We start from the raw sequence: 16,585 nt of genomic DNA, 5'->3' as shown, positions 1-16,585 counted from the left end.
ACTTGAATGAGCTCGTAGTGTTCTGAGCATATGTGCCCTGATCCTGCGTTCTCATTCTCTTTTCTTTCGGTCTGACTGAGGGGCTTGGCGTAGTACGCTCTGATGGAAGGCGTTTTATTGCCTTCCTCGTAGCCCCCTCCCCCCTTCCCTCATCGACCTTCGCTGCTGCATCCGTCAAGGTTGCAATCGCCCCCGAGGTTTGATGCAGCTTCGCTCTCTTGCGACGTCTTCTCTCGGCTCCACTCAGTCTGACCCGATTCACATCGGTACCAGACTGGTCAGCCTTGTCAGACTTCGTGTGTTCGCCATCGCTGGCCCCACCCGAAGTTGCTTTTTCAATATTAAGATTTTTTAAATTGGTTTCCATTTTAGTCCCACGAGTACCGCGGTTAAGCGTTTTCACCTGGTGTATTGTCGCGATTGCCCAGGGCTTGGCTTGTCTTGGGTGGGTTACACCCGAGACTACTCTCAGAGGTCGCCCAGGTTTCTGAGAGGCACCGTTAGCGACACAGCTCCCCCTGTGCCACGCATCCTTAGGCACGGTATGGCCGAGGGCATGGCTTACGCCGCTCACACACATGGATTGGGTGGACTCCTCTTAGCGACCGCGGGCAGCACTAGTCCTTAAGACCTCCACCGCCCGCGACCGAGCCCCCTCACTACGACAAAGTGGGAACCCAGTAGAGGGGGTTCAATTAAATAAAATTACTGTGTTATAAATATGTTACTACTCTGACCCGTCATAACAACTGGCGACCGTGACAGGACATCCTTCGGATACCGGGGTCAGAGTAATGGATAAAGCAAAAAAAACACGTGCTGTGTTACGAACGGCGTTTACACGTACGTACAATCACCTCCTAACCCAACTGCAAGCTGAACAGCCAGATAAAGAACAAGTCAACGCACTGTTCATGCTTTTGAAAGAGAAGACCAGTGAGTTGGAGGACGGTGACCAGAGGTTCATCAACTTGTTGTACGAGGAAAATGTGTCAGAAGAGTTACTGGGCAATGAGATTGAGTCCCAAGATGAGTACAAGCTGAAATATCATCACGTAAAGCTCAGAGTTTCAGCACTCTTGGAACCCCCAGCAGAGTCGACATCTCAACAGGGCCCTCAATCACATAACCTCTCCTCGACGAATCACTCGGTACTGGACAACAAACGCATCAAGCTACCCAAGATTGACCCTCCCAAATTTAGTGGACAGCTGAAACACTGGCTTTTGTTCTGGGGTCTATTTAGGCCCATTCACGAAGACGTTACGATTACCAAAGAACAAAAGTTTCGCTACCTTGCACAGGCAATGGAGGAAGGCTCTGGTGCAGCTGATCTCGTCACCAGTTTCCCCCCTACAGCAGAGAACTACGACAAGGCTGTAGAGGATTTGACAAACCGTTACGGTAAGAAAGAATTGCTCATAGAAATGTATGTTAGAGAGTTGTTGTTGCTAGTGCTCCACAAAGCAGTCCCTGGTTCCCATCAAAGCAAACTCTCGAGTACATACGATAAATTGAAGACGCATCTGAGAGCGCTAGAGTCCTTGGGAGTCACGACAGATATGTGTGCAGCAATGCTGTACCCACTGGTGGAATCATCTCTCCCAGAGGAGCTGCTCAGAGCCTGGCAAAGGCACTCAACGACTCTAGACATTCCAGACACCAAAGCCAGACTCGACAAATTTATGGATTTTTTGGAGGCTGAGGTAGAAGCGGAACAGAGGATTTCCATGGCCATCGAGGGTTTCGGTTTGAATGCTGGATCCAAGAAAGAAGCAAACGACAATAGAGACAAACCAAAAAAGAAGACGAAAGATGAATCGAAGCCAGTGGCCACCGCAGCCAGTCTACTGGCAACAAAAAGTACTTCGGCCCCAGTCAACTGTCTTTTTTGTGACGAAACCCATGCCAGTGAAACTTGTGCAAAGGCGAAGAAGATGAGTCTTGTAGAGAGGACTGCGAAATTAAAAGAGAAGAACGCCTGTTTCAAGTGTCTGAAGGTTGGACACAGTTGTAGAACTTGTCGCTACAAAGACAAGTGTGGATGGTGCGGAAATAAACATGTTTTATTGATGTGTCGTCAGATGTCCACTCTTTCTTCAGGAGAAAGTAACACGAAGCCTGCCGTGACGGAGCAGAGTCTCGCCAATTGTCAGCAGACCCAAGTGTTTTTCTGCAAACGCTCGTCGTAAAGGTCGTAATCGGGGATCGCCAGCGGACGGTGAGAGCAATGATTGATACTGGCTCCCATCGATCTTACATCCTGGAGCAAGTTGCAGAGTCTCAGGCGGAGCCATCTCGTACTATGGTGCATTCTCTATTTGGAGGTTCCCAGACTCGCCCTCAAGAGCACAAGGGCTACAGAGTACACGTACGTAGTCTGGATCACAAATACGCCTGTAATTTCCTTGCTTACGAACAGGGCAGCATCTGTCAGGCTATTCCCAGGATCGCGGAAGGTCCTTGGCTGGACAAATTGGAGAAACAGTCCACTCACCTGACTGACATCGGACAAGGACACCAGCCCATATCACTCTTGATAGGGGCTGACATTGTGGGAAAACTCTACACGGGACATCTGCAGGACCTCGACGAGGGCATCATTGCTGTGGAAACACGTTTAGGCTGGACCATCTTGGGGAAAACTACACAAGCGACAACAAAAAGAACGGACACCGCGTTGTTGACGTTCTCGATGTTCGCCCAAGAAGCGACTGTCAGCCGGCTCTGGGATTTGGACGTGTTGGGCATCACTGATCCTGTTCAGAGAGTTTCCAAGGAAGCTCACCAACAACAAGTCTTGGAAAAATTTCATGACACGACGAGAGTGAACTCTGAAGGCCGCTACGAGGTCTTGCTTCCTTGGAAAGAAAATTACCCAACGCTTCCAGACAATCGTTTTCTAGCACAGAAAAGACTAGAGGCGACGTACGCGAATCTAGAGAAAAGAAATCTGGTGAAAGAATACGAGGACGTGTTTCAGGGATGGCTACAGGAAGGCATCATCGAAAGAGTTCCACAAGCTGAGGTCGAAAACAAGGGTCACTATCTGCCTCGCAGGTCTGTCATAAAAGAGAACAGCACGACCAGAATCCGACCTGTCTTTGACGCTTCGGCGAGAACTAAGTCCGATCCGTCGCTTAATGAATGCTTAGAGACAGGGCCCAACTTGATTGAGCTAATCCCCTCACTTCTCTTGCGGTTCCGAGAACAGAGAATTGGGGTCATCTCAGACATCCAAAAGGCCTTTTTGCAGATCAGCGTGAATCCAGAGGACAGGGACACTCTAAGATTCCTGTGGAAGCCGACTTCAAACCCACAACAGACCCATACTTACCGTCATCGAAGAGTCGTGTTTGGAGTCTCCAGTAGTCCTTTCTTACTGGGGGCAACGATTGATCTTCACCTAAACCAGGCGATAGAGAAAAGCACTACCGAGCATCGGACTACAGTTCTCCAAAAGCTGAGAAAGTCGTTTTATGTGGACAACTGTGTCACAAGTGTACATTCTCTGGAGGAATTTCTCGAGTTTAAGAACATGGCTATCAAGACACTGCAAGCTGGAGGTTTCAATCTCAGAGGTTGGGAATGTACACATTCAGAAGAAGCGGTCAGGGAGAGCTCTGTCCTGGGTCTCACGTGGAATCGCCACGAGGATACGTTGGCATTGGCTAAACCAGTGGACCAGGTGAAGAAACCTGCTGCGGTCACCAAGAGGGAGATTCTCTCTGCCACTCAGAGCCTTTTCGATCCATTAGGCATGGTCTGTCCTGTCCTCATTTGCCCCAAGGTGCTGATCCAGAAACTCTGGTCCAAAGATCTAGACTGGGACTCTAGTGTCGACCAAGAGACGAGAAGCGTGTTTAACCACTGGCTCGACGAACTCTCCTGGCTCGGGGAATTAAAAATTCCACGTTGGTCTTTTGGAGGAGGTCCTAGTGTGGCTTCTGTCTCTTTGCACGCCTTTGTCGATGCCAGTCAGGAAGCCTACGCTTCGGTTATTTTCGCAAGAGTTGAAGTAGAAGACAACGTGGAGTGTCACTTCATTATGGCGAAGTCCAGAGTGGCACCCAAAGTCAAGCCGACTATTCCTCGCTTGGAGTTGTTAGCGGCAACGGTGGGAGCTCGACTGATGGAATCGGTGGTCACCGCGTTGGGTTACGAAGGGCTTGAGCAGCACTTCTGGACTGATTCATCGACGTGCTGGCCTGGATTCAGAGGGAGAGAGAGTGGGGTGTCTTTGTATGGAATCGTGTCCAAGAAATCCGGCGATTATTGAACCCACAGTCTTGGCACCATGTCCCCGGAGCTCTCAATCCAGCAGATTTACCCTCCAGAGGCTGCACGGCCAGACAGCTGGTCGATTCCAAGTGGCATGAGGGTCCCGCCTGGTTGAAACTCCCTCCAGACCGCTGGCCGAGATCTGCGATGGAAGTGAACGAGAAGGAGGTTGATGGAGAGATCAGGAAAACCACGTCGAAGAGAAAGATTCCCGAGAGAGGCAGCGTCTCCTGTGCAGCAGTACATCACGTATTAAGTTGTGTAGAGAGCTTGACTAGCACTAAAGAGGTGCCTTGGTACATGTCCAGGCTCTCTCGGTACACACAGATCGTCCGTCGCATGGCCTGGATACAACGTTTCGTCGGTAACTGTAGAAATCGTCGAAGAATTTGCATCAGTGGGCCACTTTCCCTGGAAGAGGTAAGAAAAGCCGAACTAACGCTTTTTAAATTGGTACAGGAGGAGAGTTTTGCGGGTGTAGGCGATCCACGTCTCGTAGGAATGACAATCTTCATGGACTCTGATGGACTCATACGTCTGAAGTCTTTGATTTCCAATAGGAGCGATGAGTTGGGTTTTCGTCTCCCGATTGTCCTGGATTACAGACATCCTCTTGTACAGAAGCTTATTTATCTCCAGCATCTTGTTCTAAATCATGGCCCAATCGACTACATCATGAACAAGCTTCGAGAAGAGTACCGGGTGCTCTGCTGCAGAAGGGCAGTACAATCCATCGTTCGTCGCTGTATCGTGTGCAAACGTCACACTGTCAAACGACTAGAAGCTGTGCCTGCTCCCTTGCCGGAAGCGAGGGTGAGAGATGCTGTGGCGTTTGAGGTGATTGGGGTTGATCTAGCTGGACCCTTGTATCTCAGGAATGGTGATAAGGGCTGGGTAGTTCTCTTCACGTGTGCTGTTTTCCGAGCCGTACACCTGGAACTGGTCACGTCACTATCCACCGATGCATTCTTGGAGTCGCTAAGACGTTTTATTGCTCGCAAGGGACGCCCAGCTATCATTTACTGCGATAATGGCACCAACTTCGTGGGGGCGCACAATCTACTGCGAGGACTAGACTGGGCAAAGGTCGTCGCCCGCGGAGTGTTGGAGAGGATCGAGTGGCGCTTTAATCCACCCTCGGCTCCCTGGTGGGGAGGATGGTGGGAGCGCCTGGTACGAGTGACCAAAGATCTCCTGAAGAGGACCCTGAAGAAAACATCCCTGACGTATGAAGAACTCCAGACGACATTGTGCGATTGTGAAGCTGTGATTAATTCTCGTCCATTAACGTATTTGGCCGAGGACCCAGAGCAACTGATCCCACTTTCCCCAGACATGTTCCTGAGGGATCTCCGTTTACACGGAGTCGCCGACCTGGATCAGGTCGATGCCCAGGCCCTGACAAGACGCCTACGATATCGACAAAGACTCAAGGATGAACTTCGCGAACGCTTCCGTGTTGAGTATCTCGGGCAGCTAGCTCGAAGGAGTTTCGAGAAGGGATTGAACGGCAGCCTCAAAGAGGGGGACCTGGTGTTCGTCGGTTCTGACAACACAAAACGTCTGGATTGGCCTCTGGCTAGAGTGATTGAGGTTTTTCCGGGAAAAGACGGTGTTGTCAGGGTGGTTCGAGTGAAAACGGCGATTCAGACCCTGACAAGGCCTATCCAAAGGTTGTTCCCACTCGAGTTGTCCTCTTCCGAGGCCTCTGAATTGACTGGCGAAACCAGCACTTCAGGGTGTGAGCCTGAGCAGCTATCTACAGTGGAGAATACTCCTATGACTGCTCCATGGAAGACGGTCACGCGTAAGCATACTATAAAGAAGAACATACCCAGAGCCAACGTTGGTCTTGAACGAGAAAAACCCAGCAGCCCCATCGTTACCAGGGGTGGGCGGGTGGTTAGAGCCCCAAGGAAATTACAAGACTAGAGTCTACTGACGACTAAACCCTGAATCGTTTTTCATTGATTATATTTTATATGTATTGAGTTGAAAAATTCTTGTTACAGAAATATCGATATTCAACTCAAGGTGAGAGTAGATGTTAGAAAGAGAATAATTTCAAATCTATGGGGAATTGAATGCCATGAGAGTGCTAGGGAATAATCCTTTTCCCTATATTTGAGAACCCCGTTTTATTGTTAGTAAAAATAATGGCTACCACGCCTATATCAACCGTTTTTCGTATAATATAATAGTCACATTTTCAATNTGTAATGATTTTTCTTTGGCCTCAACAAATACTCAATAAACCCTAACCCAGAAGTCTCGATTATCCAAACACGGCCAACTCATTACCTTCGTTCTCGTAATCCGACAAGTCTGAAACGCCAAAAACCCTAACGCTAAAACTGGACTCCGGGAACAATCAGCAGCTTATCCAATCCTTACTTCGAGTATTTAGGGCGCCAGCCGAATTTTAGCAACGCGGAATCGACCAACCGCAAACGGAACCGTATTTTCTTAAAACTAAATACTGATTGTCCCCAAAAATCCAATAACGACAAGAAACGTATCGCAAACCATACGCAGAAATGTGGATTACGAGGGTACGGGATTTACTCGGCTGCTCAGTGTGCGGGTCGTGGAGAGAGGGGTGGATTCGTGGACGAGAACATCAATTAACAAAACCAATCATCGATCGAGAAACCAATAAACCAATGTCTTAAATTCCAAACGGGATAGGTAAGGTCGACATTGAATAATAAACACAATTGTACTGACGTGTTTCGCTATTGCCGATATTAATACAAAATCGTAAATTCGTACAAACACAAAATTACATGAATGTGACTCAAAATAATTTTAAATACTCTGAAATGATCCATTAAACTCCAAAAGGACTCGAAAGATGCGAATAATAATTTTAAGTATGAAAAAGAAAGCGATCCCAATCCAAAGCTGATAGAGAGAAGCAAAGGTATTGTCCACGAGGGGAACACGAATCCGAGAGAGAGAGAGACTATAGGAAGGTAGCGTACGTGCGAGAGAGAGAACGGATGAGGTAACTACGCGAAATAAAAAAAAAAGGAGAGCTCACGAAAAGGTACTAATTTTTCTTATTTTCGACTGTAATTAATCGAATTTCGAATTCTGGAGCGCCTTTGTAATGGTTTACTTAATCTTTATGCCATTTGTAACCCATTAAAATCGGGAATCTCATTCACCGAAAAGGTAGCAAAAATGAGCTAGGGAGCTTGAATCAGCCACGTGGCTGATTTACCGGAAAGGAGCGTTTCTAACCCGGAAATGGAGGTTTTCTCCATGAAAATAGGTAGCTTACGGTCTCCAATAATTTCCAAAATAATAGGTAGCTTATTCATGAACGTAAGAGAGCTTAGATAATTTTATTGTTCTGGATTCCAACCATAAATTAAAGATAACTAAAAAGATAGCGTCCCCATGCCCAACCGGAATCCCAAAACTCAACGAACGTTAGAGAGCATTAAAACGCGAAAAAGGTAGCTTCAGAACAATTCAGGTAGCATCATTTTTCCTCCAGAACTCTCGTGAGTCGGAGAAATATAAAGAAATAGGTAGCGTAGAATAATTACGTAAAGAGAGCGAAAAAAGGTAGCAAGCAAAAAGGTAGCAATGAAGTAGGTAGCGAGTTGCATCAATCGCCGTAGCGAGACGCCTAAAGCATGAAATTTAGCCTAAAAGTTACGGTAGGTAGCACTATTACTATTCGGATTTATTCAGGTAGCGTAATTATCATTTAAATAATCTCAGGTAGCTTCCAGGGAGCATTTAGGTTTGTTTGAAGAGTTTTCTGTCCTTCAAACCATGAGTATCGGTGTTGGCGTCATTCCGAGAGGTAGCGACGCCATTCCGCGTGGTCCAACTGCTTTACCGAAAAACGCACTAATTCACTGTTAATCACCTCTAAATAAGTACAGGAGTACTTACCATGGTCTGGAGCATTGATTTCGACTGAATTTTGATCATGGGGCCTCGATAATTATCTCGAAAGAGAACTTGTTCAGGAAGTTAAATCGACTCGTACCTCACTCTTAGTCGTCCGGGTGGATATTCTCATGGCGACTATCGCGTGTGTCCGCTCGGGCCTGTTGCATAGTGGTGGGGAGTCTGGGGGAGACTAGCCCCGTACGGTGCTGACTTGAGTGCCGGAGACGCGAACTATCGATTCCCGGGGTGATCGAGCGCGAAATATTTCAAGTTTTTAAATTTGAATTTTCATATAATTGATTCTAATTATTTTAACCGAGCAAACTGTAATGACTTGAACTTAACGCGAAACTGAGATGGCTGAGCGGGACTTCACTCCATCTACGACCGGAATAAGGTAGCTTATCTACAGAGGGCACTCTCCGGAGAGGAATGAGGGCTTTACCAACGAAAACTCAAACGCAAACGCAACTTAACTAAATTAAAAACCCAATGGCGAGCCGTTTCGACGACTTGGTGATCGTCTCCACGGCCTTTCAACTGAAAGCCCTAATACTCTCGCTCAAGGGAGCGCAAGCATTTCAACTCGACCTATGTACTCACTCTATCGACAAACCAAAAAGGGTTACAGGAAACACTGGGTAGCACATTATCTTGGCCAAATATTCCACGGTGATATCCTAATCCTTAACCGAATTTACGTAGGAAAATCTCAAAAATACTAAACTCTCATTCAACAAAACTGACTCGAAAAAAAGAAATATCTGCAAAATATCTGGTTTCTTTAATGACCTTGTTTAATGAATATTGTTCTAAAAATTTAGGGAATCGATTCACGCGATAGGTAACCAATTTAAGTAGTTCTCCAAACTTAAGGTAGCTCTGAAGTAGAGTTAAGGTAGCAGGTAGCTCTAATTCTCCTTATAGGTTTTTATCGCGACAAAAAGGTAACGGTTTATAAATTTTTACTCTCTCTCTCTCTCTCTCTCTCTCTCTCTCTCTCTCTCTCTCTTTCTATACATAAATACCCTGGAGTTCCGCAAGTGACGAATTCGCCTGGAATTTCGTCACAACTGATATTTCATTTGGTCCATTTAGTTCGATCATTAGAATTTCGATTTCATTAGTATATTGATGAAGTTGTCAACAGAGTGAAGTGGTTTTCATGGAATTCAACTGAAGTTGGTGCCTTCAAGAAGCATTCAAGGTTAATTGTGAAATCGAAGATGATCACTTATTCATTGGATTATGTTCTGAATCAGACGGGTAATTGATTGATCAACAGCATAGGTTGATATTGAAGAGATTGACGAGATTTTGATCCATAATAAAGGCCTGGAAACGGTTTGTTATATCATATTCATCATATTTGAAACAGGCTGTGGTAAGTAGAATTTCATCCGATAGCACTTTGAAGGGCATTTTATGACCTTCAAAACGATCTGTGATAAATGTCATTTGCTCACATTTTCATCGAGTTATTGCAGATTGTTTCCATTTTTTCCGTTACGTCACACCTCAAAAATGACAGTTTTTACTATTTATAGAGGCCTTTGACTTAACCAACGGGGATTTATCCTATGTCACTTTGAAGGTTTCATCGAGATTTTTAATTTCGTATACTATATTATCTACCCCATCACCTGGGTTAATTGCTGTAAGCGATAATGTAGCGATTTTAGCATGTCACGTTTTAAAAATCTCCATGTTTTTCCTTGGAATGGCCAAATTCACTCGGTTTGAGTTGGAATTTATGAAGATATTTCATAATTATGTGAAAATATATTGAATTACTCAGGAATTCACTCGTGATTTACTCAATTATCTTCATTTTTCATTAACTTATGAGGATTTTTAGGCAAAAAATTGAATTTTTATGGTTGACCCTAAAAATTGAGTTTGGTTGTGGTTTTCGGTACTTCCAAGCGGACTAGACGCGAATATTCATCCACTACTTTGAAGCGCATTTTATGTTCTTCAAAATGATGTATCATTTAATCCAATTTTCATTGAGTTATTGCAGATTATTTCCATTTTTTCCGTTATGTCACACCTCCAAAATAACAGTTTTTACTATTTATCGAATCCTTAAACTTAACCAACGGGGATTTATCATATGTCAATTTGAAGGTCTCATGGAGATCTTCAAATTGATATCCTATATTATCTGCCTCATCACCTAAATCAATTGTTATAAGCGATAATGTAGCGATTTTACCATGTCACACTCTGAAAATTCCGTGTTTTTCCTCCTAAATAGCAAGATTTGCTTGGTTTCTATTGGAATATGTGAAGATATCCCATACCTAGGTGAAAATATATCAAATCGCCTACGAATTGACCGCTGAATTATTCAATTATCTTCAATGTTCATTAACTTATGAAAGGTTTTATCCAGAAAATGAAATTTTACGATTTTACTGTAAATTCAGCCTGGATCGGTTTTTTCTGCAACTATCGGTCGAACCAGTTATATAATTCATATAACATCTCAAATAATATTTATCCTTCTTCGAAATGATGCATGACAATCCTGATCCAATGGAATTCATATCCATTATTGCAGATTGTTTCCATTCTTTACGTTATGTCACACGTAAAAAATTACAGTTTTTACCGTTTATCTAGGGTTCAGATTGGACTAGAGAGGATACGTCACATGTCAACTTGAAGGTCTCATCGAGATCTTCATATTGATAGTTTATAGTATCCATTCGATTCACTAGATGAAATGTTATAGACGATGATGTAAAGATTTTAGCATGTCACGTTTTGAAAAGTGCCAATTTCTTCCTCTTAATGATGAGACTTTCTTGGTTTCTGTCCGAATCTATGGAGATATTTCATACTAAGCTGCAAATACATTGAATTACTCCACCATTGGTTCCTGATTCATTCATTTATCTGCAATTTCTATTCATTTATAAAAGATCCGATTCAGATAATAAATTTCCATGATTTTATCGTAAAGTCAGTTTGGATTGGATTTTCTGAAGAAGAATGAAACTCATCATATACCATTTTGAAGGGTATTTCTTTTTCTTCAAAATGTTGCATAATATTTCTGATCCCCAATAGGACAATTTGTAATCGTGACGCTGGTCCTTTTTCGGATTTTCATGCTAATTTCGTTCTCGCTTTTTGATAAACCATATATATTTTATACTCAAATTGATAAGGAAATTATTAGATTCTGGCCAGTTCTCATTCTCACTATGGAACTTATAGGCGGAAAATTGTTATGTTTCTTCATTTTTTTTCTTTTATGGCAAGAAAATTTGTTTTCGCTTGTAACTTGAAAATTGAACTTTGGCTGGTTTTTTCTATCTCTTTGAGTTAAATCAGCGAGGAAGTCAACATATCATCTTGAAGGGTATAATTGGTTCTTCAAATTGTGATGTGTAGAATACGATTTGATTGAATTTTCATGAAGTTATTGGAGATTGTTTCTGTTTCGAAGCTCATGTCATACCCCCAAATTCGGCCTTTTCATTCTTATTTGGACCTTTGTATTTGGCCAATGTAGATTTATTTCACACCAATTTGAAGATCTCAATGAGATCTTTAAAATTACGTATGATTTTTCTTCATTCCGTCAATTTGATTTATTGTTGTAGGTAATTATGTTTCGAATTTGGCAAGTCACAAATTGAAAATTTCACATTTTCTCATCGTTTTGTCCTGAATTATTATTTTTAACTTGACTATCAGTAAAAATCGCATATCAGTTGTGAAGTTCATTTTTCGCAGACTCATGAGATTTTTTGACAAACATATATTCCATCATGGGTTATTCGAAAATTCAAATGGCGATGGATTTTTCTAGCGCTTTGAGTCGAATCAGCGGAGAAATCAATAGGTGATCCTTAGATGGCATTTTTTGTTCTTCCGATTGTGACGATGCGGGTTGTATGCTATATGGTGTATGTGTCAAATTTTGTGAGTCGCAAATTGGAAAGTTGTTATTTCAGTGTTTTGTCCCGAGCTGGTATCTTTCTCGTAGGATAACTCGTAGAAATTCTATGTCCGACATGAAGCTCATAGAATAAGCTCCACATTGAGAGATTAACCACTTCATTTCAGTCATTTTTCACAGACTTCTGAAAGTTTTAGGCGAAAATTGATATTTCTATTGAAAAAAAATTACTATGACTTGTTTGGATATACTCAGTACAAATTAATGAAATCTACTTGGTATGATTCTTGATTTAATTAAATCTTAATCGGTTCGATTGGGGGCTTAATATTCGATTTGAATCAAAAAAAATTTTCTGTGTATAGATATTACATTGGTTCCATTCACTGGGATCATTGCAATTTTAATGTAGTTTCTTATTGGTGCCATTGTCAAGTGAGTTCGATCAGTCGATGCAATCAAGAATTTGACTCAAGAATTCGAGATTGAAGAACAGATACAAATATTTGCATCAGTTCTTTAGTGTCGAATTCAGTATCAGAACCACGCAGCATAACTAGCGCGCATCTTGCCTAGTTTATAAAGAAAGTCATTGGTCGTATTCAGAAGGGATGAATTATAAGGGAATTATAGGGGTTGAAGTATAAAATATACTGTAACCATAAAATCCCTGCCGATAGTCCCATGATTCCAGTGGCAAACAGAAGAGAAACAAGCAGGGGTTCGAGACTTTTTGGTAGAAATCATATGGCTGTTTCTTTATGTGTTATAACTCTGTTTCTTTTTGCTTCCGAATGGAAGCATTGTATTCGTCGGATTTTGGCATTCTCCAATTTTGCATGGAAATGATGTAGAATGATATGAAAAGTGAAGAAATGATGATTTCTAGAAAATGTCTCTGTCCGGGTCAGATGATTCGGTTTTGTGTGATCACTTTTTAGAAACTATAACATTAATATGGGAAAATTCATTGACATAAATCAGACATTTTGACCCATAGTAGGTACTATTGAGCTCAATATCGGCCTACAGTTTCAGTCCGATCGCTCCATAGTCTGCACTGTTATGGAGCTGAGCGGATGGGTTCAATATATAATGGAAATAATGTTCTTTATTGGGAAGCGGTTTTGAACAATTAATTAACCATTTATTGAATAAATAAGAAGTCGGTCTGATACTGAAGGTATCAGGCGAATATAAAGTATAAAGAAGATAATTAAAGACTCGTCGAATAACTGGGCAAGAGGCAACGAATTCACGGGTTTTCATTCCCTTGTGGATTCGATTGCATCAGGTCATTGTTCTTCATCGCACACCTGTGAGGCATCGGATGACGTCTCCCGGCGCCCGCGAAGGCCAGTCGTCGAACCGCAAAGTGCTGACGCTACACTCCAGTTATCTACATTCGTCGAATATACGTGGATTTTATATACGAATATTCGACATTATTTTATATTTCTTCATTCTCTGTTTTGTTTCGGATATTATGTGCCACTTTCGTGTCCTCATATTATCCGGATAAACAGAGGGATTTTATAACGTTATTTAGGGGCATAACATTCCTCCCCGCCAGGAAAGAAAATTACTACCCTCAGAAATTTTCTATTCTAATAACCCCATCTCATCGACGCAATACCTAATTGACATAATTTACAGCAATTATTTACAATTCATTACAATACATATATTCTTATGGTATTCCGAAGTTCGCTGCTTCCCTCCTACGCACTGGCCATGGTTTTCGACACCAGCAGTAAAGGGTCAGCCCTAGGATGATCGCTAGGATTATCATCACTCCAGTGAAAATCGATGAAGGGTGCGTGAGAAATTCTCGATAATCGGATTTATTCTGGGTTTTATTAAGGTTCTTCTTCTCAGCTGTCAGTTGCACGTGAAGCCCTTCCAGGTCCTTCATGTTCCCGACAACATTGGTCAGCTGGACGTCACTCAGATTAAATCTTCGCTGTTCTAACTGGGTGACGGTGACGTCATCCAATGTCAAGTTCAATTTTGGGTGAACATGAGCGTTGAATGTTACTTCGTGTGATTTCCTGCCTCTAATAGTGAAGTCAGTTGCTACTATCTCACAGAAGTCCTCGACTCGCAGGATTCCTGAGTCCTCCAGGATATCCCGTACTTCCTTGTCACCACAGGTGACACTACTCCCTTAGGTTCTGGGATTACGTAGAACCATGCATTGTCCTTTCTCATTTTTATGAGGGTGAGCCCTTGAAGCTGCTGGTGTTTCACGACACATGTAGCAGGCATCTTCTGAGGACTCATGTACATTTGTACATCACATGGACTCGTATCTTTTACTTTTTGAATTGGAAGAGATTCGGTGCATAAGTATTGTCCCCGAATCGTCTTGCAGTGATTCAATTGTCCAGCGGTCATTGGCACGAACTGTTGTGTCGCCCCGTGTATCACCAGAAGCTCGTTCTTCGCCTCCAGGTATGAATGATACCCGTTCGTTGTCTGCAGAGGAATTCCATCCGTCAGCAAAATGTCGAACGCTTGGAAGTTGACCAGCGGTATTTCCACCAAGGTGATAATTTTAAATCCGAATGCATGTATACTTTCGGTGGATACTTCCTGCATTTGATACATTCCGCCTACTTCGAGCTCAAAGGGGAAAATTAAACCCTTCGATAACTTGCTGCTTTGAGAAGGGTGACTAACCCTGTCTCTGTGAAGACTTCCGTATTCAATATCGACCCCTTGGCATCGGTTAGTAGCTTCCTGATCTTCGCAGCATCCCTCATTACTCCAGTGTAGATTGCTTCTCGTATCATGAGATGTTCATCGAGCTCTAATTTATCCGTGATTGTTAGCATCTCGTAATCCTTGTCTGTTAAGGACTTCATCAGAATCTCCTCGTTTTTCTGAATCATCTCCTCAGTGTGTTCCACTTGATAGAGAGTTGATTTAATAATCTCTATCTGCTTGCGAGGACTATCGAACGTCCCTTCAACCCCACTCTTTAGCTGTGAGAGACTCTGGTTAATGATCAGTGCATCCTCAGCGTCCATTGTACCGAACAATGATTTGGCAACAGACCCTAGTTCGTCTATGAGACGTTGGCGTTTCTTTGAGGAGTCATTGATCCCCAACATCCCCGAGATAACATCTTTAGTCTCTGCAAAGTCTTCAGACCATTGATCAATTAACAGCTCGAAATTTTTCCCGCTTTCGTATACACCTTTACTGCATAGCTTCTTAGCATGTTTAAGATGCTCATGGACCTGATCAGCTTTCAGTATCCAAGGCCATGCATCAGTTGATGCAGCTATACTCCATACCTGATTGCTCAGATACAATCTCCCGATAGGCTCAAAATGGATTCCAGGAGTGTGAATGAACTTTTTAATCACATGCCCCTCCCCGCGTACTTCAGTGACCATGCTCCCTAGCATGAGCATTATGAAGGAAATTGCAAAACCCATCGATTTTCGTGTTTTTGCGAAAACATGAAAACAGGAAACAAAAAAAAGGAAGCAGGAAAACAGGTTCTTGAACTTAAGCCGGACATTGACTCCAGGTGACGTTGACGCCGACCTTGACTTGACCGCGGCCATGTTTGTCGACGTTGCACCCTTTGATATAAAGGTGCCTGTCCCCCCACTTAGTCACAGTCCTCTTCAAAGTTTTGAGCGAAAAGGTTATAATACACCAAATCATCGAGATGAATCCAGGAAAGTGCCTCAAGTGTGGAATAGCCGGACATGTTTTCCGAAATTGTCCCTTCGCCAAGTGTGGGACGTCCTCAAACTGCGGTATCTGCAGGAGATCTCGTCGGGTAGGACCTCGCCCGTCATCATCCGTTCCTGAAGCTCCAAAAAGATGATTCAAGTGCGATAAGCTCGGACACCTCTCTCGTGCTTGCCCATTGCGCTCCAGCAATTCAGTAATTAAGTTTTCATTCCATCCTGGAATGAGTGCCGTACCTTCATCTGGCTCTCCTGCAAAGAGACTTCGTTGTGAGGGCTCCCCGAAAAGATCAGCGCCCCGCTGCCGTGTTTGTCTCAGCTTCGAGCACCATCCTCTGGACTGCCCTTGGAACCACTCGAGACGGCCCGTCAAGAGAAGTGTTTGGGATCGACTCGGAGCTCCTGTTGCCCAACCGAATCGCTCCGTCAGGGAACACCCATATCTGAAGCATTCGGTGGATGTATTCATGTTTGAATACCTGGTGAGTCCGATTACCTCTTCCACTATCTTGCTACTCTGTTTCTCCTCGATATTCAAAGTCTCTATTTCCTCTAATTTTCCCCTATTTTTTGGTTTTTCCAGTGCACCAGATTCCCCTATTATCCCGGGGACCTGCATCTGGAGTACAAGGAGCAGGTCAAACGATGGAGAAAAGGCAATCGAAAGGACCTTAATGCCCTTTGGGACCTCCCCGTACGCTCCGACGTCGAGACCGGTGTAGAAGATGTTTACAATCTCCGTGGTCTCTTCAATGAAGCTCCAGTT

At 43.4% G+C, this 16,585-nt stretch overlaps 3 protein-coding genes across 3 annotated transcripts; all 3 read left to right on the top strand.

Annotated features, from left to right (window-relative positions):
* Positions 1–794: 794 nt before the first annotated feature.
* LOC107042037 lies at positions 795–2,192 on the top strand. The gene has a single exon (XM_015262907.1). It carries the CDS (start codon positions 795–797, stop codon positions 2,190–2,192), a length of 1,398 nt encoding a protein of 465 aa, XP_015118393.1.
* Positions 2,193–2,230: 38 nt separating this feature from the next.
* LOC107042036 lies at positions 2,231–4,279 on the top strand. Its single transcript, XM_015262906.1, has one exon. The coding sequence runs from the start codon at positions 2,231–2,233 to the stop codon at positions 4,277–4,279; it is 2,049 nt and encodes a 682-aa protein (XP_015118392.1).
* A 149-nt stretch (positions 4,280–4,428) lies between these two features.
* On the top strand, positions 4,429–6,213 carry LOC107042035. Its single transcript, XM_015262905.1, has one exon. It carries the CDS (start codon positions 4,429–4,431, stop codon positions 6,211–6,213), a length of 1,785 nt encoding a protein of 594 aa, XP_015118391.1.
* The last annotated feature ends 10,372 nt before the right edge of the window (positions 6,214–16,585 follow it).

The sequence above is a fragment of the Diachasma alloeum genome, unplaced genomic scaffold, assembly GCF_001412515.2.
Source record: "Diachasma alloeum isolate Michigan unplaced genomic scaffold, Dall2.0 Dall_scaffold_00405, whole genome shotgun sequence".
Lineage (NCBI taxonomy): Eukaryota > Metazoa > Arthropoda > Insecta > Hymenoptera > Braconidae > Diachasma > Diachasma alloeum.
The sequence above is the reverse complement of the archived record's forward strand: the minus strand, read 5'-3'. Positions and strand labels throughout refer to the sequence as shown.